We start from the raw sequence: 27,991 nt of genomic DNA on the forward strand, positions 1-27,991 counted from the left end.
AATATATAGGGAATAAAGCTCCATGTGGGATGCTAGCCTTGTGTCTGTCCACCTCAGAAATAAAGCACACATCAATGGTTGTACACAAGTACTGTACTGTAACAAATTATTTTTGGGCATGTTCCAAATTGTATACTATTCCCTATATAGTGCACTACTTTTGACCAGGGCCCATAGGGGTAGTGGTCAAAAGTAGTGCGCCAAAAAGAGAATAGGTTGCCAACTTGGGACGTACATTGTCTTTTTACACATTGTCTTTTTGCCCTCTGTTGTTCATGCCAGTTATTGAAACAGGTATTATATTTTCCTGATGGACTTGTCTCTCTCTCTCTCTCCAGGTATGATTCAGGCTCTGGCTGGTTTTTTCACCTACTTTGTGATTCTGGCTGAGAATGGCTTTTGGCCAGAGACCCTGCTGGGCATCCGTCTGAAATGGGACGACCGTGCCAACAACGAGGTGGAGGACAGCTATGGACAGCAATGGGTGAGACTGAGTGGGTTTAACACATCCATATAGTCAGTAGCTATATTTATCAGATCCACAGCAGTGGGTGAGACTGAGTGGGTTTAACACATCCATATAGTCAGTAGCTATATTTATCAGATCCACAGCAATGGGTGAGACTGAGTGGGTTTAACACATCCATATAGTCAGTAGCTATATTTATCAGATCCACAGCAGTGGGTGAGACTGAGTGGGTTTAACACATCCATATAGTCAGTAGCTATATTTATCAGATCCACAGCAGTGGGTGAGACTGAGTGGGTTTAACACATCCATATAGTCAGTAGCTATATTTATCAGATCCACAGCAGTGGGTGAGACTGAGTGGGTTTAACACATCCATATAGTCAGTAGCTATATTTATCAGATCCACAGCAGTGGGTGAGACTGAGTGGGTTTAACACATCCATATAGTCAGTAGCTATATTTATCAGATCCACAGCAGTGTTTTTTAGAACATAAACTCACACACCTTGACATACTACTGTCATCAATAAAAATACAAAATACAAAAGTGTAGTCAATAAAAAATGTAAACTGTTGGAAGCATCAACAGTGTTGCTTTTTATTCACAACTACAACAGGTTTTCAATTGTAAGTACACTAAGACGTGTGTTCCTTTCACAGACCTACGAGCAGCGGAAGATTATTGAGTTCACGTGTCACACCTCGTTCTTTGTGAGCATCGTGGTGGTGCAATGGGCCGACGTGATTATCTGCAAGACCAGGAGGAACTCTGTCTTTCAGCAGGGCATGAAGTGGGTGGAAAAGTCTCAAATGGCACACTAGTGCACTGCCCATTGGACTCTGATCAAAAGTAGTGCACTGCCCAATGGACTCTGATCAAAAGTAGTGCACTGCCCAATGGACTCTGATCAAAAGTAGTGCACTGCCCAATGGACTCTGATAAAAAGTAGTGTACTGTTGTATATTAGGGAATAGGATTTTTTAAAACTTTGTATAAGTATGTACTGTGTTTGTCCAGGTTGTATCACAACCGGCCGTGATTGGAAGTCCCATAGGGCGGCGCACAATTGGCCCAGCGTCGTCTGGGTTTGTCCGGTGTAGGCCGTCATTGTAAATAAGAATTTGTTCTTAACTGACTTGCCTAGTTAAATAAAGGTTAAATAAAAAACTATGTATATATATTTGAATTTGTTAAAAATCTAAACTCTCCCATCTCCATTTCCTCAATAGGAATCGTATCCTGATCTTTGGCCTGTTTGCTGAGACTGCTTTGGCTGCATTTTTATCCTACTGCCCAGGAATGGACATCGCCCTCCGCATGTATCCTCTGAAGTCAGTACCACACACCACCCTAAACACAAGGACATCCCATCCCCGACATCCCAACCCCTTGCCTTTAATTCTACCCCCAAGTCCCTCGCACGCTTTTCTCATACGTGGATTTTACAATTAACTGTATCCTCTGAAGTCAGTACGACACACGTCTCCACTCTGCAACACCCTAAACACTCCTAAAACAAGTCCCTCACACGCCTTGCTCAGATCACACCCTCTTATCATCTCAAGGATTCAGAATGAACCTGAATAGATTTTACAATGAACTCCATCAAACACTCCTCCCTTATTTATCTCTCTCTTTCCCTCTCTGTCTCTCTCTCTCCCTCTCTGTCTCTCTCTCCCTCTCTGTCTCTCTCTCCCTCTCTGTCTCTCTCTCCCGCTCTGTCTCCCTCTCTGTCTCTGTCTCTTTCTCCCTCTCTGTCTCTCTCTCCCTCTCTCTTTCCCTCTCTGTCTCTCTCTCCCTCTCTGTCTCTCTCTCACTCTCTCTTTCCCTCTCTGTCTCTCTCTCCCTCTCTGTCTCTCTCTCCCTCTCCGTCTCTTTCTCCCTCTCTGTCTCTTTCTCCCTCTCTGTCTCTCTCTCCCTCGGTCTCTCTCTCTCCCTCTCTGTCTCTCTCTCCCTCTCTGTCTCTCTCTCCCGCTGTCTCCCTCTCTGTCTCTCTCTCCCTCTCTGTCTCTCTCTCCCTCTCTCTTTCCCTCTCTGTCTCTCTCTCCCTCTCTGTCTCTCTCTCCCTCTCTCTTTCCCTCTCTGTCTCTCTCTCCCTCTCTGTCTCTCTCTCCCTCTCTGTCTCTCTCTCCCGCTCTGTCTCCCTCTCTGTCTCTTTCTCCCTCTCTGCCTCTCTCCACCTCTCTGTCTCTCTCTCCCTCTCTGCCTCTCTCCACCTCTCTGTCTCTCTCTCCCTCTCTCTCCTTCAGGGTCTCCTGGTGGTTCTGTGCCCTCCCCTACAGTCTCCTCATCTTCATATACGATGAGGTCCGCAAGCTCATCATCAGGAGGTATCCTGGAGGTGGGTGACATGGTGACATAGAATGACATAGAATGACATAGAGAGAGTCACAGAAGATGCCAGTTGTCTGTCACTGAGTGTCTGTTCTGTAAGGAAGAGACTAATAGAGAGATTCACAAAAGATCATTCATCGTGACAGTTATTTGCTCATGTTAATCAGTCATGTTAATAATCATATTGATGTGCTGGGGATCAGAGAGTCACTGCGTTAAAAGGGTTTTGTCATATTAAAGCACTGAGAGGAAGACTATGTAATGATGACTAATCCAATCATTCTTGTCTGACTCATTTTAATCTTTCTCTGTTATAGGTTGGGTGGAACTGGAGACATATTACTAACGTTCAGAAATGTGTTATTGTTAAGATTGAATTTCTGTGTGTATGTATGTGAATGAGTGAGTACGTGTGTTTGCAAGGTCTAGCTAACCAAAGAACAGCAAAACTACCTTACAATTTGTATTTTGTCTTTGAAAATAACAAACAAGCCTACGTAATCAGTAAATCAGAAAATCAGCCCACATTACCACTGAAAATAAATGTATATTACCACTGTAACTGCTGCTAGTGTGTGTGTGTGTGTGTGTGTGTGTGTGTGTGTGTGTGTGTGTGTGTGTGTGTGTGTGTGTGTGTGTGTGTGTGTGTGTGTGTGTGTGTGTGTGTGTGTGTGTGTGTGTGTGTGTGTGTGTGTGTGTGTACACTAAGTGTACAAAACATTAGGAACACCTTCCTAATATTGAGTTGCACCCCCTTTTGCACTCAGAACAGCCTCAATTTGTCAGGGTTATGGACTCTACAAGGTGTCGAACGCGTTCCACAGGGATGCTGGCCCATGTTGACTCCAATGCTTCCCACAGTTGTGTCAAGTTGGCTGGATGTCCTTTGAGTGGTAGAACATTCTTGATACACACAGGAAACTGTTGAGCGTGAAAAACCCAGCAGCGTTGCAGTTCTTGACACAAACCGGTGGACCTGGCACCTACTACCATACCCCATTCAAAGGAACTTAGATATTTTGTCTTGACCATTCACCCTCTGAAAGGCACATACACAATCCATGTCTCAAATGTCTCCAGGCTTAACAATCGTTCTTTAACCCATCTCCTCCCCTTCATCTACACGGATTGAAGTCAATTCAACAAGTGACATTAATAAGGGATCATAGCTTTAACATGGATTCACCTCGTCATTCTATGTCATGGAAAGAGCAGGTGTTCATAATGTTTTGTATACTCAGAGTATGTGTGTTTTTACAGTATGTGTGCGTGCTTTGTGTTTGTCTGTCAGACAATTGGTCTGTTATTGCACGGATCAGTACACCATTCTGTTATCATAGAGGATACCGCTGCAAAGAAAGCCTGTAATTGTGATTGATATTACTGAGTTTTGACAATAACTACACTGGAAGGACTTTCCAAAACCCAAATGTTAAACAAACAAAATGTTGCAAAACGGCTGTAGCATACAAGATGTTGCAAAACGGCTGTAGCATACAAATGCACCATAAATTGTTTTTTGCTTCACCAAATAAAATGTACTTCAAAAGCTAAACATGAATTGCATCAATCATCAGTCCTGTAGGTTCCGTTCCAAATGGCACCCTATTCCATACACAGTGCACTACTTTTGACCAGAGCCATATGGGCACTGGTCAAAGTAGTGCTCTATACAGGGACTATAGGGTGCCATTGGGACACACAAAATGACAGATGGGGTGTTGTGTGAAAATAAATTGCTCTGAAATGTGTCTCGATATGAAATAAAGTTAATCTGAACGAAGCGGTTGATGATGTTTGTCCTTTCTTGTAACCTATTCCCAAATATATTATTACAACATTAGTATTATTAATGATAAGCGCATCCACTACCTAGGTCAATATACAGCCTGTATAACCTTGGCCCTTGATCATGACTCTCTGAGCAGCGTCGCTCTGTCTAAACATTAATACACATCTTTTGACATATGGTTTAGGAAGCAGAAGGACCTTATCTTTAACATGAGGGAGAAAAATAATAATAATTTAAACTCAAGGTTAAATTGATACACACCTTTATTGGGTTAGTGTTCCCATACGGTCATATATCTCCATGTTAAAGCGCTTGTTTATGGAAGACAGAGTGGACAACACTGCATCCGGATGTTACAGCGCTTGTTTATGGAAGACAGAGTGGACAACACTGCATCCGGATGTTACAGCGCTTGTTTATGGAAGACAGAGTGGACAACACTGCATTCAGGTGTTACAGCGCTTGTTTATGGAAGACAGAGTGGACAACACTGCATCTGGATGTTACAGCGCTTGTTTATGGAAGACAGAGTGGACAACACTGCATTCAGGTGTTACAGCGCTTGTTTATAGAAGACAGAGTGGACTACACTGCATTCGGATGTTACAGCGCTTGTTTATAGAAGACAGAGTGGACTACACTGCATTCGGATGTTACAGCGCTTGTTTATGGAAGACAGAGTGGACTACACTGCATTCGGATGTTACAGCGCTTGTTTATGGAAGACAGAGTGGACAACACTGCATTCAGGTGTTACAGCGCTTGTTTATGGAAGACAGAGTGGACAACACTGCATCTGGATGTTACAGCGCTTGTTTATGGAAGACAGAGTGGACAACACTGCATTCGGATGTTACAGCGCTTGTTTATAGAAGACAGAGTGGACTACACTGCATTCGGATGTTACAGCGCTTGTTTATAGAAGACAGAGTGGACTACACTGCATCCGGATGTTACAGCGCTTGTTTATGGAAGACAGAGTGGACAACACTGCATTCAGGTGTTACAGCGCTTGTTTATGGAAGACAGAGTGGACAACACTGCATCTGGATGTTACAGCGCTTGTTTATGGAAGACAGAGTGGACAACACTGCATTCAGGTGTTACAGCGCTTGTTTATAGAAGACAGAGTGGACTACACTGCATTCGGATGTTACAGCGCTTGTTTATAGAAGACAGAGTGGACTACACTGCATTCGGATGTTACAGCGCTTGTTTATAGAAGACAGAGTGGACTACACTGCATTCGGATGTTACAGCGCTTGTTTATAGAAGACAGAGTGGACTACACTGCATTTGGATGTTACAGCGCTTGTTTATAGAAGACAGAGTGGACTACACTGCATTCGGATGTTACAGCGCTTGTTTATAGAAGACAGAGTGGACTACACTGCATTCGGAAAGTATTCAGTATTCAGTATCCCTTAAATTTTTCCACATTTTGTTATGTTAAATCCTTTTTCTACATTTGATTAAATTATTGTTGTTTTTTGTTCCTTCGTCAATCTACACACAATACCTCAATTACAAAGAAAAAACATTTTGCAAATGTATAATAAATAATGGAAATATCATATTTACATAAGTGTTCAGACCCTTTACTCAGTACTCTGTTGAATCACCTTTGGCAACGATTACAACCTTGTGTCTTGTTGGGTATGATATTACAGGCTGGGCACACCTGTATTTGGGAAGTTTCTGACAATTCTACCATAAACGCCTGATTGGTGGAGTGCTGCAGAGATGGTTGTCCTTCTGGAAGGTTCTCTCATCTCCACAGAGGAAATCAGGAGCTCTGTCAGAGTGACCATCGGGTTCTTGCTCACCACCCTGACCAAGTCCCTTCTCCCCTGATTGCTCAGTTTGGCCTGGTGGCCAGCTCTAGGAAGTGTCTTGGTGGTTCCAAACCTCTTCCATTTAAAAATGATGGAGGCCACTGTGTTCTTGGGGACCTTCAATGCTGCAGAAATGTTTTGTTACCCTTCCCCAGATCTGTGCCTCGATACAATCTTGTCTCGGAGCTCTACGGACAATTCCTTCGACCTCATGTCTTGGTTTTTGCTCTGACATACACTGTCTACTGTGGGGTCTTATATACACTGTAGATAGGTGTGTGCCTTTCCAAATCATGTCCAATCAATTGAATGTACCACAGGTGGACTCCAATCAAGTTGTATGAATATCTCAAGAATGATCAATGGGCTCAATTTCGAGTCTCATAGCAAAGGGCCTGAATACTTATGTAAATAAGGTATTTCTGTTTTAATTTTGTATACATTTTCAAAAATGCCGAAAAACCTTTTTTGCTTTGTAATTATGGGGTATTGTGTGTATATTAATGAGTACATTTTTTTAATTTAATCCGTTTTAGGCTGTAACGTAACAAAATGTGGAAAAAGTCAAGGGGTCTGAATACTTTCCGAATGCACTGTACCTGTGCTAATTAGCTATATGCGTCTCCGAACACCTGTGTTGTCACTGAAAAATACTGTTGCTTGCAACTGTGATATATTCCACTATAAACAGTGTATGCATTGTATTTAGCATTTGTGAAATTATTTTGATGAGATATGAAAGTAGAGGGATTTATGTTGCTAGAACCGTACCACAATTGGGGAGGCAGGTAGCCTAGTGGTTAGAGCGTTGGGGACTAGTAACCGAAAGTTTGCAAGATGGAATCCCCAAGCTGACAAGGTAAAATCTGTCGTTCTGCCCCTGAACAAGGTAGTTAACTCTCTGTTCCTAGGCTGTCATTGAAAATAAGAATTTGTTCTTAACTGACTTGCCTAGTTAAATAAAGATATTTAAAAAAATAAAAAAATCTTTAGAATCAATTCACATTTAGATGAACTATTTAGCTGTTTTGACTTTCAGAGCCAATTCACCTCTTAACAGAACAGGTAAGATCCTTGGACTATAAGGAGTAATGTCAGTCTCCTTTAGTTCATTATTGGGATAATTTAACCTTATGATTATCGACCATGGGTGGGGTGTATAAACCTAAAATGGTTGCAATCTGGCAAAAATAATCCTTCTAACAGCTGCAGGGTTCAGGGAAATCTCAACAAGTTTTGAAAAAAGGATTTACTCAGCCCAAAATTTGTTCCCATGAGATAAACCCTTTTTTTTTGTATGGAGGTCTATGAAAGAGTGTCGAATTACACGAAGCTTATTTGATCTAATAGATATTTTGAAATGTTTAGGCTGTTAACAAATGTACTGATATAAGTGGATGCACTTGGCATTCCGGAACTTTGAGATAAACTATGTATGTCTGTTGTTCACGTGCATATCTGCCCTCTGATTGGCTAGAATGGTCCCACCTGATCTCGCTTGCCCGCAATAATTGAGGACATGTTTTTCATTTTTTTCAATGTAAAAAATAATCTTTGGTGTATATCATGTTTTTCCTTGGGCCTTTTGACCTTCCATTCTGACCTTCTCACGGGGACCGTCAGGTTATTTGATATCCGGGATCCTTGGGACGTACATACCCCCGATTGAAATTTACATTTTAAATGGGTAAGGGTCGAGGTTAATGTTAAGGGTCAGGGTCAAGGTCATGGTTAGGTCGTTAGGCTTTGGTATGGCTGTCCCAAGCATCCCGTCTAGCATTAATCGGACCGCCAGGAAAAATATAATAACATCCGTTTACGCCATATCCTGTTTCAGCTGTTAAAGAAACAATGGCGTTGCTTCTAAGGTCAGTAGTTAGCTGTGCTTTATCTAACATTGAGACAGTTTATTGATGTTTACATTTCGTATGTGTATTAATTTGTCTTAGAGTGGTGTTCAAATAGATTTATTTAGCCAGAGAGCTTGCTTCACCCTACTGTCGTCATAACATCGTTGCTTGCTACACATGCTAACGTTAGCATGCTTAGTTAGCTAGCTCCTCCTGTGACAACATATTTTAGATTTACACCAAGTTATTTTGATAATTATGAACGCTACAATGAGCTTTACATTCTTATGGAAGCAATGCTTCCAAGTTTCATGTATATAACTAGTTAGCTAGATTATTTATGTGGTATCCTAGCTAGCTAACACAATATGTAAGTGACTCTTAAGGAGCCTATCTTTAGTCCTTAATGTCCAAGGACATTGTATGTTATTTTTAGAGGTAGCGTTAGACGCCCCGACAGCCAAGTACTCCATCTAAACGTCAATTAAATCACAATTGTGATACGGTTCTTGAACAAAGCCCTTTACTTTTATATCACATTCTAAAGTTACACACAGGTGTTAGGAGCAAAGCCATTGATAATGAAACTCGGTTCCATTACATTACACGTACAGTACCAGTCAAAAGTTTGGACACGCCTACTCATTCAAGTCTTTATTTTTTATTTTTTACTATTTTCTACATTGTAGAATAATAGTGGACATCCAAATCTGTGAAATAATACATATGGAATCATGTAGTAAAGTGTTGAACAAATCTAAATATATTTTATATTTGACATTTTTCAAAGTAGCCACCCTTTGCCTTGATGACAGCTTTGCACACTCTTGGCATTCTCTCAACCAGCTACATGAGGTAGTCACCTGGAATGCATTTCAGTTAACAGGTGTGCCTTGTTAAAAGTTAATTTAAAAAAAGTTAACGACAGTCAATCATTACTTTAAGAGATGAGTTGGACTGCAGAGTGAAAGAAAAGCAGCCAACAAGTGCTCAGCATATGTGGGAACTCCTTCAAGATTGTTGGAAAAGCATTCCAGGTGAAGCTGGTTGAGAGAATGCCAGGAGTGTGCAAAGCTGTCAAGGCAAAGGGTGGCTACTTTGAAGAATCTAACATTTCTTGAAAGTAATATTTCGTAGTTTATGTTTTCACTATCATTCTACAATGTAAAGTCAAAATAAAGAAAAACCCTTGAATGAGTAGGTGTGTCTGAACTTCTGTAAATGTGAGTTTAGTTAAGAGACCTGAAGTTCAATCTGAACATTAATACATGTCACTTGCGGTTTTGGAAGCATAAGGACCTAATCTTTCATATTAGTGAGACATAATAATAAAAAATAAAAAGGTTAAATTGAGCTTAATGTTACTCTTTCTATTCCAAGAACCTTAGATGTTCTGTTTAGAGCTGAATTGGGTCTGGCAGCCAAAACATACTCCAGTTGCAGCCGATAGTATTTTTCAGTGACAACACGTTTGTGGCGTCAGTCTTCCATTTATACACAGGTGTTTGGGGACTCATAGCTAATTATCACAGGTAAGCCTCTCTCTTCCGCCTGCTTCCTGTAAACAATCGCTGTAACATGGAAATATGGCTGTGTAGACAATAACCCTCACCCTCTGGGGGTGTGTTAACGCAGAATTGAGCACTTTTCAAGCAGAAAATGAAAGCTTTTCTACGTTTACCATCTTGCTGCGTTTTGTACACGTAACGTTACATCTAAAATTATTCTAATTGTAAATTCTGCTCGGCTTCAGTCAGGCGGGGTTCGTTCCAAATCATGAATGTAAAAGTACTAATTTCGTGCTTCATTTGCACTTTTCAAGTCAGATGAAATATCTTTGCTCTTGACAGACAGCGTTCCGACTGATGTGTAGCAACAGATTATCCGTTATATGGACCGGATACTGAAGTGGCCTCTCCGGAACCTAAAATACATGTCTTTAAAAAATGGAAGGCAGTAGGGAGGAGGCAAGATCAGGTTGGGGCCATTCTGGCGAATGAGAGAGCAGACCCACAGGTACAACTCCGATATAACGTGTATTTCTCAGTTGCCTAATCTAATCATTACGAAAATGTATACGCGATCAAATAAGCCACACGTAGCAAATAAGCTGACATTTTTTGTTAACCAAATTCGACACACTCTTATTGACCGCCATACAAAACCTCGCTCTGTGAGCAAATTATTTTTATGTAAATGACACCTGCTGGAGAAGACATGTTTTGGCCTGTCTAAGTTATGCCTCTCGCTTTACCTCTTCCTCTTTGTTTAAGCTACTTTTCTCCGGTACTTTCCTCCTATGTAGTTTTTCTCCGGTTGCAAGATTAAATGATGTAACTGGCTACATTCTTTCTATGATAAACATTAGAAATATGATGACCATGCATTGTTTTTGCAAAAAATACCTTGCTTTTTCATTGGAAGCTAATTTACTTGTGTGACCGCTAGCCAAATAGCGTTGCACTTCTGTTGTCATATGATAAACTATTTTCTGCCGAATGTGTTGCACAACTGTATTTTGTGTTTGGAAAAACTATAGTTCTTTCCCCATCACACTCTATTGAAGAAAAAAAAAACACTGACTTTCAATATAATACGCAGGTGATTTTTATTTTATTTGATGGTCTGCATTTTGATAATTCGGATTTCTGAAAGCCAACGCGACCACTGACCCTATAAATGTGTGTAGTAATAAATGTAAACAATTCCGCTGATATGGAAGACACGTTCCTTATGTTTCCATAACCGTGCCACAGGCGATGCGTGTTAACGTTTTAGAGCATGAGTACCCAACTACCTTCAGCTGCTGGACAATGTCTTTCTTCAGGGGTTAGTTGGGGGCCCGGAAATCAATTAAAAATAATTTGTACACTGCAAATTGACTAAGCCCAAACCAATATAGTATTTGACAAAAACATACCGTAATTATTTCAAACCTTGACTAACTTCCTCCGTTAGTAAAGGAATGTGCTGCTCTTCTCTGTCCATGGCAGCTCGGTCTGTGAGTACCTACACTAACGACTGCACTTGGGCTGCTCTTCTCAATGACCAGACATTAGAGAGCTATTAGCAACTTTTCATCACTCTTAATTTAGACTAAGTGAAATCATCTCTCCTGTCTTATATTTGACCGAGGTCCATCTCTTATCTTAGTCATATGACTGTACTGCGTAGCAGAGCACGAGAAAAATGGCTCAGCTTTTAAATATTAGTGATCAATTTGGTGATACCAGAGCCCTGCCCTACCCAAGTAACTGATGGAAAAACAGGCCCTGCCCTAGTTATTGATGGAAAAACAGGCCCTGCCCTAGTTATTGATGGAAAAACAGGCCCTGCCCTAGTTATTGATGGAAAAACAGGCCCTGCCCTAGTTATTGATGGAAAAACAGGCCCTGCCCTAGTTATTGATGGAAAAACAGGCCCTGCCCTAGTTATTGATGGAAAAACAGGCCCTGCCCTAGTTATTGATGGAAAAACAGGCCCTGCCCTAGTTATTGATGGAAAAACAGGCCCTGCCCTAGTTATTGATGGAAAAACAGGCCCTGCCCTAGTTATTGATGGAAAAACGGGCCCTGCCCTAGTTATTGATGGAACAACAGACCCTGCCCTAGTTATTGATGGAAAAACAGGCCCTGCCCCTAGTTATTGATGGAAAAACGGGCCCTGCCCTAGTTATTGAAAAACAGACCCTGAGTCGGGTAGCAGAGCTCTAGTTTGAACATGAACATCCTTGATAATGTTGAACTGATTTGCTTGTGTGTTATTATTTCTCCTTTAGCTCAACATGGTTCCACCATTATCGAGCTGGGAGTTAGAAGTGTGGTCTCTAATCTCCTCTGAGGAAATAGGAAGTGGCTCAGTGAAACAGACTTTGTTGTTTATACTAAACCATGTTTTTACTAACATTACGAAATGTATGTTGTTTGATCTCTCTCACAGGACACTAGCCCGACAGGGCACTTGCTTGTCCCGCCCTCAGTTTGGCGTTTTCTACAGACAGTGAGTAGATTTTGTGTGTGTGTGTGTGTGTGTGTGTGTGTGTGTCAGTGTCAGGTGTTGTAACTGAAATTATTTTCCAATCGTTTCGTTCTGAACAGAATAATTATTTTTTCCCCTTCTGTTGCACTGTTCTGACCAACAAAATAAACTTCTGAAACCCCCCCCCCCCCAAAATACTGCTTTACATCATTCCTTTCCCTTCCTTTTAAAAATATACTCTACTGTTCAAAAGTTTGGGGTCACTTAGACATTTCCTTGTTATCCATGAAAACATACATGAAATGAATTACGAAATATAGTCAAGACGTTGACAAGGTTATAAATAATGGTTAGAGCCAGTTTGAGCTGTTCTGTGAAGGGAGTAGTACACAGCGTTGTACGAGATCTTTAGTTTCTTGGCAATGGAATAGCCTTCATTTCTCAGAGCAAGAATAGACTGATGAGATTCAGAAGAAAGTTATTTGTTTCTGGCCATTTTGAGCCTGTAATCGAACCCACAAATGCTGATGCTCCAGATAGTCAACTAGTCTAAAGAAGGCCAGTTTTATTGCTTCATTGTTCAGGACAACAGTTATCAGCTGTGCTAACATAATTGCAAAAGGATTTTCTAATGACCAATTAGCCTTTTAAAATGATAAACTTGGATTAGCTAACACAACGTGCCATTGGAACACACGAGTGATGATTGCTGATAATGGGCCTCTGTACAACTGTGGATATTCCATCAATCAAAATCAGCCGTTTCCAGCTACAATAGTCATTTACAACATTAACAATGTCTACACTGTATTTCTGATCAATTTGATGTTATTTTAATGGACAAAAAATGTGCTTTTCTTTCAAAAACAAGGACATTTCTAAGTGACCGCACACTTTTGAATGGTAGTGTATTTACATGACATTAAATTACTACACCAATCAGGGCAGATAGAGCAGCATGGTGTGGGGTGGGTAAGCACTTTAATTTGTTTAGGAAAGTCGTTAAGAGCAAATTGTATTTTGCCGTAACAGCATGGTTTAATCACAATGAAAGACAAACACACAGTGTGCTGACGGTCACAGTGTAGGGTGTGAGATGCAACTGACATTTTGAGGGTGAGGATGCTTGCCTTGAAGAGCTGAGCACCTTGTGGCATGCATTATCTGAATTAGGCCCACAGAGTTATACCTACAGAGGAGTGGCTTCTATAGAGGAACTTTGAATATCTTTGAACTTCCGAGTTGGTTTAATGTTCTCTGGCTAACACGCTTGTAGAGCAGCACTATATTTTTTATTACAATATATTTATTTCCTTAAAAAAAAAAACTATTTAACAATCAACAAAATAGGTCACAGATAATTCCCTGTTATTCCTCCCACGTTCATAAAATAGCAGGATAAATGGGAGCACTTCGTGCCAAAGCCTTCCTTCCCCAACACATGAACACCTCCCCTCATCCGGTTTTTGCTTCAATTATTAACAACAATAAAACAAAACAGAATGACCTTCACATCCAATGCTAGAAAATATATTATTCAATGCAAAAACAAATGATACATTAAGAGAATGAGGCAGCTAAAGTGACGACTCGAACTGCTGAAAGTCCCCCCAGACATCAGTCAATTCACAGGGGTTATTGCATCATAATTGTATGTTATTTTTTTCAGATGGAATATAGGAAGTTATTTTAGCTCCTTGACAGAGTGTCACTTTTCCCATATAAAAGCTGTGCAATTATTGGCTGTATTGACTGCTGATGAAACTAATCTGGTTTTGCTACCAATATTAACTGGTTGAACAGATTCCTCTCAAAGAAGAGTGAAGGGAAGGATCTAGTGGTACTGTCATATTAGTGACCTGTGATAAGATCGGAATAATGTCTTTCCAATAATTGACTCGTTCAGTGCAGGACAGAAACATATGCATCAGTGTGCCCATTCCTGTTTTACACCTTGGGGAAACATGTTGAATATTTAGAATGAATCTTAATCTCTGGTGTAAAGTAGACCCTAATGTAAAATATTGAATTGCATCAACTTGAGCCTTGTTTTAAATGAAAGATGCTGAGCATCTAAAAAGAACTCAACCCATTTCTCATCCTCAACAATGAGACCACGGTCATCATGCCGCTTCATCGTTCCCCGACAGAGCTTGGAGACCAGAGTACATGTAACAAATGAAACCTTTTACCTCTTTCCTTTCCAGCCACAGTTTATCAGGTCTAGATTTACTCATGGACTGAATCCTTACCTCCCTGTTGAGTGGCAACATAATGCCCAACCTGTAGGTACTTAAAGAAATGACTTTGAGGAAACTGAAAATGAAATGCCAGTTGTTGAAAGGATTGTAGTTCACATTCTCTATACAGATGACCAAATGTGTTAATTCCTTTGTTGAACCAAGAACGTTTAATACCATGTCTCAGGGGTTTGGGTAAGATGGGGTTCTTATAGAAAGGTGTTTATTCATATATAGATCGATGCCCCTCTGTTTACAGACTTCAATCAATATATTTAGTGTTTTTAATTAAACGGTTGTTTATGAGACCTGGCAAAGCTTAAGGTGGGGCTAATATAAGGTATAGATGCCAATGAAACCGGGTAAAGACGCTCTTCCTGTCTCCAAGAGGGTGAACTTGTTGTATCTTGCCATACCAATACAGCCTTTAGCTGAGATGCCCAGTAATACAACAGGAAGTCAGGTAAAGTAAGCCCTCCTGAGTATGGTTTGAATAAAGGTGTGTGTTTCATGCTAGGGGGGGATCCCTTTCCACAGAAATGAAGAGACCTTCCTGTTAAGTTGTTTGAAAAAAACATTGGCAATGGGAAAGGATTAGGTTTTGAAAAGGTACAAGAATTGTGGTAATATATTCATCTTTACACAATTGACCTGCCATCTATCTAATTCTTCTCTAATCTTTTTGAGAAGTGGAGTATAGTTCAGTTGACATGTCTTAATAATTTCAGAAGGAATTTGCTATCCCTGATATGTCATTTTCTGAACTCTCCAAAGAAAATGGCTGGTTTAAAATGTGGTTCTGCATAGCTGCCCTGTTAAAAGACATGATTATACTCTTCAATATTTTTTATTTAATATCCTGAAAAGGTCCCATATTCTTTCAGGATGTCAACTAAAGCCCGGAGTGAGAGTTCTGATTTGGTGAGGTAAAGCAGAATGTCATCAGCATATAGTGAGACCAGATGTTCACGCCCACCCAAATGAGCACTATGATTGGATGAGATCTGAAAGCTTCTGCCAGTGGCTCTATAGCCAAAGAAAAAGCGGTCTAGCGGGACAACCCTGTCTTGTGCCACGTGATAGAGAGAACTGTTTCCATTCGTCAGGATCTGAGCTACCGGACCTTTGTACAGTAATCTAATCAGACCCGACATACTGAGGTCCACTATTCATCCTCTGTAAAACTTCAGAACGGAACAACCTGTTTATGTAGTCAAAAGCTTTTTCTGCTTCTTAATGTTTCTTGGTCATTCTCTACATAATGCATAATGTTAAATACTGATATTATCAGGAGATGATCGGTTTCTTACAAAGCCTGTTTGTTCCCTATCAACCAAGTCAGGAAGAACCTTATCTAGTCTTAAGAGCTATGATTTTTTTGTTGTTGCAAGAATCTTATATGAAGTGTTCAATGAGATATTGGTCTATATGACCCACAAAGCAGAGAATCTTTCCCAGGTTTTAACAAAACTGTGATCAGTGCTTGTTCAAGTGCATCTGGGAGCTTTTCTGCCTCTGTGGCAAGGTTAAATATATTGCAAAGAGGTATAATTAGTTTGTTAAAATGGTCTATAGAATTCAATAGGAAATCCCCCTGCAGTGTTGAAAATGGTTTCCCCCATTTCCTCAGATGTGATCTCTTTCTCCAAGTACTCTCTCTCCTCATCAGTTAAAGCATGTCAATTGAGTTTGTTCAAAAAACTCATGCATTGTGGCAGGGGCATCCACTTTAGACCTGTACAATGTTTTCATAAAACTCCCTATAGGCTAGATTCATTTCCTCAGGACCCTGAACAACTGTTATTGGGCAGCTTAATAGAGCCAATAACTCTAATAGCTTCCTCTCTCCTTATCTGCCGAGCAAGCAACTTCCCTGCTTTATCTCCATGTTTGTAGTAGTTTTGTTTTGTTCTCCTAAAAACGTTTTCTGCTTTGTGGGTCGTCAGGGTGTTGTATTCCAATCTCTTTGATGACTCAACTATACAAACATTAGACTCAAATGTCTCATTTAGGAACTATGTTCATATTCAAGAAATGTCTTTCTCCAACAAATCTACTTTTAGCCTTGTATGTCTTACGTATAAGGTAAACAAAATGATTAGCCCCCTCAGATATGCAACAACAGCTTCCCATAAAATTAGGGGGGGGGTGCGCAGAGTTGTTATTGGTGCTAAAAAGATATGTTGATATGAGTGTTCAGAAATCTTACAAATGTGTGGGATTATTTAGTAAATATGTGCCAAACCTCCACCACCTTGAGGGTGGCTGTGTTTTACTGATTGGTAATGAAGCCAGCAGGGCAGAATGATCTGATATAGATCTTGGTAAATACTTTACACCCAGTAGTTAAACTTTCCTTGCCTGCAGGAATAAGAGAGAAGTCGATTCTAGACTAACTGTTATGGACAGGGAAGTAAAAGGAGTGTTCTTTTAACCTTTTTGGTTGTGAACTCAGGATGATGGTGATGATTCACTAATTGTCCCCATTTCATTGTTGAGGGATGAAAGTTATCGTCTGGTAAAGGTTCTAGCTTGTCTTTTTTCCTGTGCGTTTTTGGTTATCACTTTTGACACCGCGCGGCACTGGTTTCAAGGGAGCCTTGGGGAATGCCGATTGGTTGACATTTTGAGTGTGCGGCTGGTGACCGTAAACACATCCTGTTTTTGTTAGTTTTTTTTACATGCTCAAGTGGGGCTAAATAGTCCGGTCGTTATTGTTGACGATGTTTGTCGCTTTAATTCTACATTTATTTTGTGACTGAAAACATTTTCATGTTACAGGGAACAGTCAATGGACTTTTTACAATATATGTGTAATTTACAATGAACCTAATTCGGGTGATGCTATGCATAGCAGGTACAGATATCTTAAAGACTAGTGCATCTTCGCTGTGTGCTTAGGGTTGTTGTTCTGATGGAAGGTGAACCTTCACCCCAGTCTGTGGTCCTTAGCGCTCTGGAGCAGGTTTTCATCAAGGATCTCTCTGTACTTTGCTCCGTTCATCTTTGCCTCGATCCTGACTAGTCTCCCTGACGCTGAAAAAACATTCCCAATGCATGATGCTCCCACCACCATGCTTCACTGTAGGGATGGTGCCAGGTTTCCGCCAGACTTTACACTTGGCATTCAGGCCAAAGAGTTTAATCTTGGTTTCATCAGACCAGAGGATCTTGTTTCTCATGGTCTGAGTCCTTTAGGTGCCTTTTGGCAAACTCCAAGTGGGCTGTCATGTGCCTTTTTACTGAAGAGTGGCTTCCATCTCACCACTCTACCCTAAAGGCCTGATTGGTGGAGTGCTGCATACATGGTTGTCCTTCTGCAAGGTTCTCCCATCTCCACAGAGGAACTCTGGGTGCTCTGTCAGTGACTACCGGGTTCTTGGTCACCTCCCTGACCAAGGCCCTTCTCCACCGATTGGTCAGTTTGGCCTGGTGGCCAGCTCTAGGAAGTGTCTTGGTGCTTCCAAACTTCTTCCATTTAAGAATGATGGAGGCCACTGTTCTTGGGGACCGTCAATGCTGCAGACATGTTTTGTTACCCTTACCCTTTGTGAGATGCAGAGTAGGTGAATGGATGATCACGGCATGTGTGGTTCCCACCATGACGGAGATGGTGTGGGGGAGCTTTGCTGGTGACACTGCAGAGATTTGCCATCCCATCATCTGGTTTGCCCTTAGTGGGACTATAATTTGTTTTTCAACAGGACAATGACTCACAACACACGAGGGTGTGTTCTTAGCCCTCTCCTGTACTCCCTGTTCACCCATGACTGCGTGGCCATCATCAAGTCAATTCAATCATCAAGTTTGTAGACGACACTACAGTGGTAGGCTTGATTACCAACAACGACGAGACGGCCTACAGGGAGGAGGTGAGGGCACTCGGAGTGTGGTGTCAGGAAAATAACCTCACACTCAACGTCAACAAAACAAAGGAGATGATTGTGGACTTCAGGAAACAGCAGAGGGAGCACCCCCCTATCCACAATGACGGGACAGTAGTGGAGAGGGTAGTAAGTTTTAAGTTCTTCGGCGTACACATCACGGGTAAACTGAATTGGTCCACACAGACAGCGTTGTGAAGAAGGCGCAGCTGCGCCTCTTCAACCTCAGGAGGCTGAAGAAATTTGGCTTGTCACCAAAAGCACTCACAAACCTTACAGATGCACAATTGAGAGCATCCTGTCGGGCTGTATCACCGCCTGGTCCGGCAACTGCTCCGCCCACAACCGTAAGGCTCTCCAGAGGGTAGTGAGGTCTGCACAACGCATCACCGAGGGCAAACTACCTGCCCTCCAGGACACCTACAGCACTCGATGTCACAGGAAGGCCATAAAGATCATCAAGGACAACTACCACCCGAGCCACTGCCTGTTCACCCCGCTATCATCCAGAAGACGAGGTCAGTACAGGTGCATCAAAGCTGGGACCGAGAGACTGAAAAACAGCTTCTATCTCAAGGCCATCAGACTGTTAAACAACCACCACTAACATAGAGTGACTGCTGCCAACATACTGACTCAACTCCAGCCATTTCAATAATGTATAAATGGATGCAAAAAATGTATCACTAGCCACTTTAAACAATGCCACAAGCATTTCGCAAAACTTGCATTAACATCTGCTAACCATGTGTATGTGACCAATAACATTTGATTTGACCTCCAGGCTGTGTAAGGGCTATTTGACCAAAGGAGAGTGCTGCATCAGATGACCTGGCCTCCACAATCACCCAACCTCAACCCAATTGAGATGGTTTGGGGTGAGTTGGACGTTGGACTGCAGAGTGAAGGATAAGCAGACAAGTGCTCAGAATATGTGGGGTCTCCTTCAAGATGGTTGGAAAAGCATTCCTCATGAAGCTGGCTGAGAGAATGCCAAGAGTCTGTAAAGCTGTCATCAAGGCAAAGGGTGGCTACTTTGAAGAATCTCAAATATAAAATATATTTTGATTTTGTTAAACACTTTTTTGGTTACTATATGAATCCTCTTTAGTGGGGAGAAAGCCATCATCTTGTGTTGTGTGGGAGAAAGATCCAGAATGATCATTATTCTGGCATCTCCGTACTCTTCCTTGGCTCTGGCAGCTGAGAGGATGCAGACTGTGTCCTGGTACCATAGAAATGTAATGCCCTGGGTGCAACCGGGCCAGGCAGCTGCCTCCGTAGATGGGTCCTCTCGCTTTCCAGTGGGTGCGAGCAAGGAGGGAGACTTGGGAATCCATCTTTATGAGGCGTTCATAGTGTCTCCTTTTCCTTATACCCTTTCTGAACCATGCTGGTGCTACTTCCGAGCAATCATCCTCCGAGGCCGAAGAAGGGCTGTCAGAAGGGGGTGCTTTTCCCTGCCTCTTCTGAGGCTTTGCAATATTTGGCGTCTTTTGTTTTGGGCGATAAGAGCTGTATTAACTTCCAATTATTATCGAACTGGTAAACCGTGTCAAAATGCCTCAACATTTTCCCGAAGTTGGAGGATGCTATGCAGATGCGTCTTGTTAGATCTTCACCATTGCTTAAAAACAGTTCTTACCTTTTTGTAGTTAATGAATCCAATGTGAAACGTGATCACTGTAGTATCCTTAACTAACATTGGAAAAAGTCAATCCATTCTTCTCTAATTAAACATCTCCCTAATTTCTGAATTACGCTTGTAACATCGTCAGTAGGCTACAGTAACCTATGCTTCAGAGAGGGAGGGGGGGCAGGAATACGTTTCCGAGTGACAGAGGGAGGGGGGGCAGGAATACGTTTCTGAGTGACAGAGGGAGGGCTTTGCATAGGCAAATGTATTGTGATTTTTATGGGACTGGAAAAAAAATGCCTGGACTGTATAACGGTTTCCCATGCTTTTAAAATGAAGGTTCTGTTCTGGAACAGTATACATCCCCTTTGGTTTGGGTTCTGTTCTGGAACAGTATACATCCCCTTTGGTTCGGGTTCTGTTCTGGAACAGTATACATCCCCTTTGGTTCGGGTTCTGTTCTGGAACAGTATACATCCTTTGGTTCGGGTTCTGTTCTGGAACAGTATACATCCCCTTTGGTTCGGGTTCTGTTCTGGAACAGTATACATCCCCTTTGGTTCGGGTTCTGTTCTGGAACAGTATACATCCCCTTTGGTTCGGGTTCTGTTCTGGAACAGTATACATCCCCTTTGGTTCGGGTTCTGTTCTGGAACAGTATACATCCCCTTTGGTTCGGGTTCTGTTCTGGAACAGTATACATCCCCTTTGGTTCGGGTTCTGTTCTGGAACAGTATACATCCCCTTTGGTTCGGGTTCTGTTCTGGAACAGTATACATCCCCTTTGGTTCGGGTTCTGTTCTGGAACAGTATACATCCCCTTTGGTTCGGGTTCTGTTCTGGAACAGTATACATCCCCTTTGGTTCGGGTTCTGTTCTGGAACAGTATACATCCCCTTTGGTTCGGGTTCTGTTCTGGAACAGTATACATCCCCTTTGGTTCGGGTTCTGTTCTGGAACAGTATACATCCCCTTTGGTTCGGGTTCTGTTCTGGAACAGTATACATCCCCTTTGGTTCGGGTTCTGTTCTGGAACAGTATACATCCCCTTTGGTTCGGGTTCTGTTCTGGAACAGTATACATCCCCTTTGGTTCGGGTTCTGTTCTGGAACAGTATACATCCCCTTTGGTTCGGGTTCTGTTCTGGAACAGTATACATCCCCTTTGGTTCGGGTTCTGTTCTGGAACGGTATACATCCCCTTTGGTTCGGGTTCTGTTCTGGAACAGTATACATCCTTTGGTTCGAGTTCTGTTCTGGAACGGTATACATCACCTTTGGTTCGGGTTCTGTTCTGGAACAGTATACATCCCCTTTGGTTCGGGTTCTGTTCCTCAAATAATTAGATTATTTTCCTGTTTTCGGTTCTGTTCCCTGAACCGGTTCCAACCCTTGGTGTATGTGCCTGCCCACTTGTCTCTGTTATTCTTTTAATGTGATTACATGTTATGTTGGAATTGAATGTGTGTGTTTTCTCTAGCATTTCTCTAGTGATCTAAATATACAATTTCTCTATTTCTTTAGTGCTGTTCCAATGGGAACCACAGCAAAGGAGGAAATGAACAAGTTCTGGGACAAAAACAACAAATTGAACCGACCCATGTCGCCACATATCACCATCTACCAGTAAGTTTGCTATGTGCATAATAATAATGAATAAGTTAAGAATCTCTCACACTGCACCTCAGCAATGGCTGTGTCAAATTTAAATTGTGAAAGGGTGCTCGTCTGATTGTCCTCTCCATAGTCTCCAGGCCGTTTCAGAGATCACTCCAATAGGAAGACAATACACACAGCTTTGATTCAGTGCTTTGTGACATTGTTTATGGATCAGGGGAGCAAGTACCTTTTTTTAAAACCTCAAAACAACCAGGCGCTCCTCGCAAGAAAATTAACTCATTATTATGGGTGTAATTGTTCACCAAACCCAGGGTTCGGTACGAATTGTGTTTTTTGGGGGGTTAAGGTTCTGTTTCGGTACAGCGGGGAAATGAAATGCCAACTGTTAATGTAGTTCATTAAGATTTCAAACTAACCCCAGGATCTTGAGCTATATAATGTAGGGCCAATTATTTATTTATATATTTTTTTTACACAGGTTTTTGTTTTTTTCCCTGGTTTTCACTCTCCAAAATCAATCATCTCTTAAAATCACACTTTTGAAAAATATAATAACATCATTGTGGGTTCTACATCAACAACACTTAAACCACCAGGGGACCATTTCTGAGGTCTGGGGAAAAAATGTAAGGCATTTTTGGGTGTAGATACCCTTTTATCATGATATTATTCTGCCAGGTATGTGTCATCTACTTTGTAGTTTAATATTTTAAATTCAGAAGCCTTTTCATCTACCAGAAGCCTGTTGTCATTAGCATCATCGCTAACGGCTACACAAAGTGGTAGACACACAGAGAGGCATTCCCACACCCTTGCCTTTTTCAGAAAGCTAAAGGAACATACCAAATTAATTCAATACATTTAGTTGATTCCTTACTAAGTTCAATACATTTTTGCTTCTACTGGGCGCTTTAAACAACAATGAATTCTGGGTTATCGACCCCCACCACGTGCTATCGTACAGAACTAGTTCCCCAGCTGCGCCTCACAAAAGCATAGTTTGAAATGCGCCAATTAGTCATTTTTTAGCGGAATAGCCTACAATGTTTTTTCAGCTCAGATTTACTCGAGGCATAAAATGCAGTGTAGGCATAGCATTTAGGCCTAGTGGATTAGTGTGGGCCTAGTGGATTACAATGTGGGCCTAGTGGATTAGTGTGGGCGTAGCCTGTGGGCCTAGTGGATTACAGTGTGGGCCTAGTGGATTACAGTGTGGGCCTAGTGGATTACAGTGTGGGCCTAGTGGATTACAGTGTGGGCCTAGTGGATTACAGTGTGGGCCTAGTGGATTACAGTGTGGGCCTAGTGGATTACAGTGTGGGCCTAGTGGATTACAGTGTGGGCCTAGTGGATTACAGTGTGGGCCTAGTGGATTACAGTGTGGGCCTAGTGGATTACAGTGTGGGCCTAGTGGATTACAGTGTGGGCCTAGTGGATTACAGTGTGGGCCTAGTGGATTACAGTGTGGGCCTAGTGGATTACAGTGTGGGCCTAGTGGATTACAGTGTGGGCCTAGTGGATTACAGTGTGGGCCTAGTGGATTACAGTGTGGGCCTAGTGGATTACAGTGTGGGCCTAGTGGATTACAGTGTGGGCCTAGTGGATTACAGTGTGGGCCTAGTGGATTACAGTGTGGGCCTAGTGGATTACAGTGTGGGCCTAGTGGATTACAGTGTGGGCCTAGTGGATTACAGTGTGGGCCTAGTGGATTACAGTGTGGGCCTAGTGGATTACAGTGTGGGCCTAGTGGATTACAGTGTGGGTGTAGCCTTTGGGCCTAGTGGATTACAGTGTGGGCCTAGTGGTTTACAGTGTGGGCCTAGTGGTTTACAGTGTGGGCGTAGCCTTTGGGCCTAGTGGTTTACAGTGTGGGCCTAGTGGTTTAGTGTGGGCGTAGCATTTGGGCCTAGTGGTTTACAGTGTGGGCCTAGTGGTTTACAGTGTGGGCCTAGTGGATTACAGTGTTGGCCTAGTGGTTTAGTGTGGGCGTAGCCATTGGGCCTAGTGGATTACAGTGTGGGCCTAGTGGTTTACAGTGTGGGCGTAGCCTTTGGGCCTAGTATTTACAGTGTGGGCCTAGTGGATTACAGTGTGGGCCTAGTGGTTTAGTGTGGGCGTAGCATTTGGGCCTAGTGGTTTACAGTGTTGGCCTAGTGGATTAGCGTGAGCGTAGCCTTTGGGCCTAGTGGTTTACAGTGTGGGCGTAGCCTTTGGGCCTAGTGGTTTACAGTGTGGGCCTAGTGGTTTACAGTGTGTGGCCTAGTGGATTACAGTGTGGGCCTAGTCTTTGGGCCTAGTGGATTACAGTGTGGGCGTAGCCTTTGGGCCTAGTGGTTTACAGTGTGGGCCTAGTGGTTTAGTGTGGGCGTAGCATTTGGGCCTAGTGGTTTACAGTGTGGGCGTAGCCTTTGGGCCTAGTGGTTTACAGTGTGGTCCTAGTGGATTAGTGTGAGCGTAGCCTTTGGGCCTAGTGGTTTACAGTGTGGGCGTAGCCTTTGGGCCTAGTGGTTTACAGTGTGGGCGTAGTGGATTACAGTGTGGGCCTAGTCTTTGGGCCTAGTGGATTACAGTGTGGGCGTAGCCTTTGGGCCTAGTGGTTGTTGTTGTCCTCTTCCATATACACTATTTTTGTAAGTATTCATTCGGACTCACAGTTCAGACAGAAACCGAGGTCCCTGTACCAAATGGTTTGGTAGGAATACGTGTACCGTTCCAACCCTACTAATTATGTAAAGAGCCTTTTATTGATTTAGCTTTTAACAGTGGATGGGTTAGATATTACCATTGGGTCACGTGACCAGGTAAAACACAAGGGACCTATCTTTAGGTATTGACAGGGTTTATATCCAGTGTGAACTACAAATGCTGTGTTTGTATACTGTACCTGTGCCTTGCCGTGTGTTGTCATGGTACCCTGTGTCTTGCAGGTGGTCGGTGCCTATGATGATGTCCATCACACACAGAGGCACGGGAGTTGGACTCAGTGGAGGTATAATTAACATACTAACCTCTTACAGCACACTCCAGGGTCAACCTTTCCCTGAACCATTATTGGAGGAAATTCAAAAACTGACCCCAAGATCAACGTCTACGTGGCAACTTCACCCTACTCCTCTTATTTTTTTTAATCTACCTTTATTTAACTAGGCAAGTCGGTTAAGAACAAATTCTTATTTTCAATGACTGCCTAGGAACAATGGGTTAACTGCCTTGTTCAGGGCAGAACGACAGATTTTGTACATTTACAGGTCAGGGATTCAATCTTGCAACCTTTCGGTTACTAGTCCAATGCTCTAACCACTAGGCTACGCTGCATGGAAAAGACCACAAGATCACAGTCCTAAACACATAATGTTGTCCTCTGTCTTTCAGGTATATCGGCGTTTGCTCTCTTAGCGTTGGTGTTGCCAGGTAGCTACCCATACTACCTTGACCTAATCCACTCCCTGTCCATTGGCCCTGCTCTACTCGGTCTAGCTAAGTTTGGCATTGCCTTCCCTCTGTCCTACCACACCTTGAATGGAATCCGCCATCTGGTAAGTAAAGTCCACAGTGCTTAACACTAGGTCATCGCCTTAAAACTAATATAGTGCTATGTTAGTCCTTGTTGATGTCTGTCCTTTAATGTATCCTCCTTTTCTGTCTCTCTCTCTCTTTCTGTGTCTCTCTCTTTCTGTCTCTCTCTTTCTGTGTCTCTCTCTTTCTGTGTCTCTCTCTTTCTGTGTCTCTCTCTTTCTGTGTCTCTCTCTTTCTGTGTCTCTCTCTTTCTGTGTCTCTCTCTTTCTGTGTCTCTCTCTTTCTGTGTCTCTCTCTTTCTGTGTCTCTCTCTTTCTGTGTCTCTCTCTTTCTGTGTCTCTCTCTTTCTGTGTCTCTCTCTTTCTGTGTCTCTCTCTCTCTCTTTCTGTGTCTCTCTCTTTCTGTGTCTCTCTCTGTCTGTCTCTCTCTCTCTCTCTCTTTCTGTCTGTCTCTCTCTCTCTCTTTCTGTCTGTCTCTCTCTCTCTCTTTCTGTCTCTCTCTCTCTTTCTGTCTCTCTCTCTCTTTCTGTCTCTCTCTCTCTTTCTGTCTCTCTCTCTCTTTCTGTCTCTCTCTCTCTTTCTGTCTCTCTCTCTCTTTCTGTCTCTCTCTCTCTTTCTGTCTCTCTCTCTCTTTCTGTCTCTCTCTCTCTTTCTGTCTCTCTCTCTCTTTCTGTCTGTCTGTCTCTTTCTGTCTGTCTGTCTGTCTCTCTCTCTCTGTCTGTCTGTCTGTCTCTCTCTCTCTCTCTTTCTGTCTCTCTCTCTCTTTCTGTCTCTCTCTCTCTTTCTGTCTCTCTCTCTCTTTCTGTCTCTCTCTCTCTTTCTGTCTCTCTCTCTCTTTCTGTCTCTCTCTCTCTTTCTGTCTCTCTCTCTCTTTCTGTCTCTCTCTCTCTTTCTGTCTGTCTGTCTCTGTCTGTCTGTCTGTCTGTCTCTCTCTCTCTGTCTGTCTGTCTTGCTCTCTCTGTCTGTCTGTCTTGCTCTCTCTGTCTGTCTGTCTTGCTCTCTCTGTCTGTCTGTCTCGCTCTCTGTCTGTCTCTCTCTCTGTCTGTCTTGCTCTCTCTGTCTGTCTGTCTTGCTCTCTCTGTCTGTCTGTCTCGCTCTCTGTCTGTCTCTCTCTCTGTCTGTCTTGCTCTCTCTGTCTGTCTGTCTTGCTCTCTCTGTCTGTCTGTCTTGCTCTCTCTGTCTGTCTGTCTTGCTCTCTCTGTCTGTCTGTCTTGCTCTCTCTGTCTGTCTGTCTCGCTCTCTGTCTGTCTCTCTCTCTGTCTGTCTGTCTCTCTCTGTCTGTCTGTCTCTCTCTGTCTCTCTCTCTCTGTCTGTCTCTCTCTCTGTCTGTCTCTCTGTCTCTGTCTGTCTCTCTGTCTGTCTCTCTCTCTCTGTCTGTCTCTCTCTCTCTTTCTGTCTCTCTCTCTCTTTCTGTCTCTCCTTTCTGTCTCTCTCTCTCTTTCTGTTTCTCTCTCTCTTTCTGTCTCTCCTTTCTGTCTCTCTCTCTCTCTTTCTGTCTCTCTCTCTCTTTCTGTCTCAGTTCTGGGACAGTGGTAAGGGATTTACGCTTCCTGAGGTGTATCGCTCGGGCTACGTGGTCATCGCTCTGTCAATACTGACCTCCATTGCTGCCATTGCATACATGTGAGCAGCGAGGCGGAGGAAGGGAGGCGGAGAGAATAGTGAGGGATGAAGGGGTTGTTTTGTTTATTATATATTCTGGTCTTTGTGTCACCAACACAGTAATTGAATGGATAAATGTATAAATACTTGAAATGTTTTGTGGTTTTTATCATGGACAGGTTTAGCCTGGTCAATGGGCTAACATGGTCTCCGGGGTAGACGTAACATAATGCATGTAAATCCGGGCGACTCAATTACTACGTTATGCTATGTTTCTTATGGTATATATTCATTTGTGGATGTTTCGCATGGTATGTTATAAATTGGAATTTGTATAATATGTTACAAATTTGCAAAACATATGATTTGTTAAGAATTCTAATTTATTGTGGCTAATGTTGGGTAGATTTAGGGGTGAAAGGAATATCTTTAAAAATTCATAAGTAGTTGCTAAAATTGTCCGTGATTAGTTTCAAACACTCATTCATTCATTCATTCATTCTTTGGGTTTCTAGATGTTCATGTTATTCACCCATTCAACCACTCTACTTTCATTGTTGCCTTAAGTAACCTGTAACCATATCAAACGTATCATATCATACTAATATGAGGGTGCCGGATTTAGATGTACTATGTTATGTCTAGTCTATGAGACCAGGCTGCCTGTGCTCAAGTTTAATGACAAGTGAAATGCATGTAATATATTAGTGAAATCAATTAAACAGAATGGGTGCTACAAAATGACAGTGTTGTGTGATGGGAAGAAATGAAACCAAAATAATGGAAAGATGACCCTAACATCACCCGGGTTTGTTATCGATCTGAATATGATTACATTTGATGTCAACAGCACAAACTGCTCCCTATGAAGTGCACTACTTTTGACTTAAGGCCCACTGGGCTCTGTTCAAAAGTAGTGCACTATGTCGGGAAACGGGGGTGCTATTTGGGATAAGAGTTACCTCATGTGTTCTACATCTGTCTCCTGTGATGTCATTTATCTGCAATAGATCCTCATGTAGATCACTCGGAGCATCAAATCACCAGTAATGCCACTTTGCCAGTCAGATCTTACGCTTGTGTGTCAGCTCCAGTCATTTCTGTCTACAGTAGCCCTCTCCGGGAGAACTTTTTTCTCCATCCGAGTCCATTACGTTGTTTTCTCTCCACCAACAGCGTTTTGGGCAGAAAAAAGGCAGTCTGTGACTTGAGTTATGTTTTTTCTGAAATATT

General features: G+C 42.4%; 2 protein-coding genes across 2 annotated transcripts in view; both read left to right on the top strand.

Moving 5' to 3' along the window:
* Nucleotides 1-4,590, top strand: part of LOC109874670 (sodium/potassium-transporting ATPase subunit alpha-2) — a 30,301-nt gene extending 25,711 nt beyond the window's left edge. Inside the window, exons 20-24 of the mRNA XM_031810496.1 lie at nt 339-484; nt 1,133-1,263; nt 1,703-1,804; nt 2,723-2,814; nt 3,125-4,590. Coding sequence (XP_031666356.1) covers nt 339-484; nt 1,133-1,263; nt 1,703-1,804; nt 2,723-2,814; nt 3,125-3,153 — 500 coding nt within the window. The 3' untranslated portion in view covers nt 3,154-4,590. The remainder of the gene's footprint in view (nt 1-338; nt 485-1,132; nt 1,264-1,702; nt 1,805-2,722; nt 2,815-3,124) is intronic.
* Nucleotides 4,591-8,196: 3,606 nt separating this feature from the next.
* LOC109874962 (succinate dehydrogenase cytochrome b560 subunit, mitochondrial-like) lies at nt 8,197-27,499 on the top strand. Its single transcript, XM_020467043.2, has 6 exons — nt 8,197-8,302; nt 12,224-12,283; nt 21,546-21,647; nt 24,569-24,630; nt 25,014-25,177; nt 26,676-27,499. The coding sequence occupies exons 1-6, from the start codon at nt 8,286-8,288 to the stop codon at nt 26,781-26,783; spliced, it is 513 nt and encodes a 170-aa protein (XP_020322632.1). The 5' UTR covers nt 8,197-8,285; the 3' UTR covers nt 26,784-27,499.
* Nucleotides 27,500-27,991: the final 492 nt, after the last annotated feature.

The sequence above is a fragment of the Oncorhynchus kisutch genome, linkage group LG30, assembly GCF_002021735.2.
Source record: "Oncorhynchus kisutch isolate 150728-3 linkage group LG30, Okis_V2, whole genome shotgun sequence".
NCBI lineage: Eukaryota > Metazoa > Chordata > Actinopteri > Salmoniformes > Salmonidae > Oncorhynchus > Oncorhynchus kisutch.

Excerpts from the sequence above, each read along its gene's own strand:
- LOC109874962 (XM_020467043.2), top strand. Across the intron at positions 12,284-21,545 it reads TTTGGCGTTTTCTACAGACA|TGCTGTTCCAATGGGAACCA; the intron begins GTGAGTAGATTT and ends CTATTTCTTTAG. Across the intron at positions 21,648-24,568 it reads CCACATATCACCATCTACCA|GTGGTCGGTGCCTATGATGA; the intron begins GTAAGTTTGCTA and ends TGTGTCTTGCAG.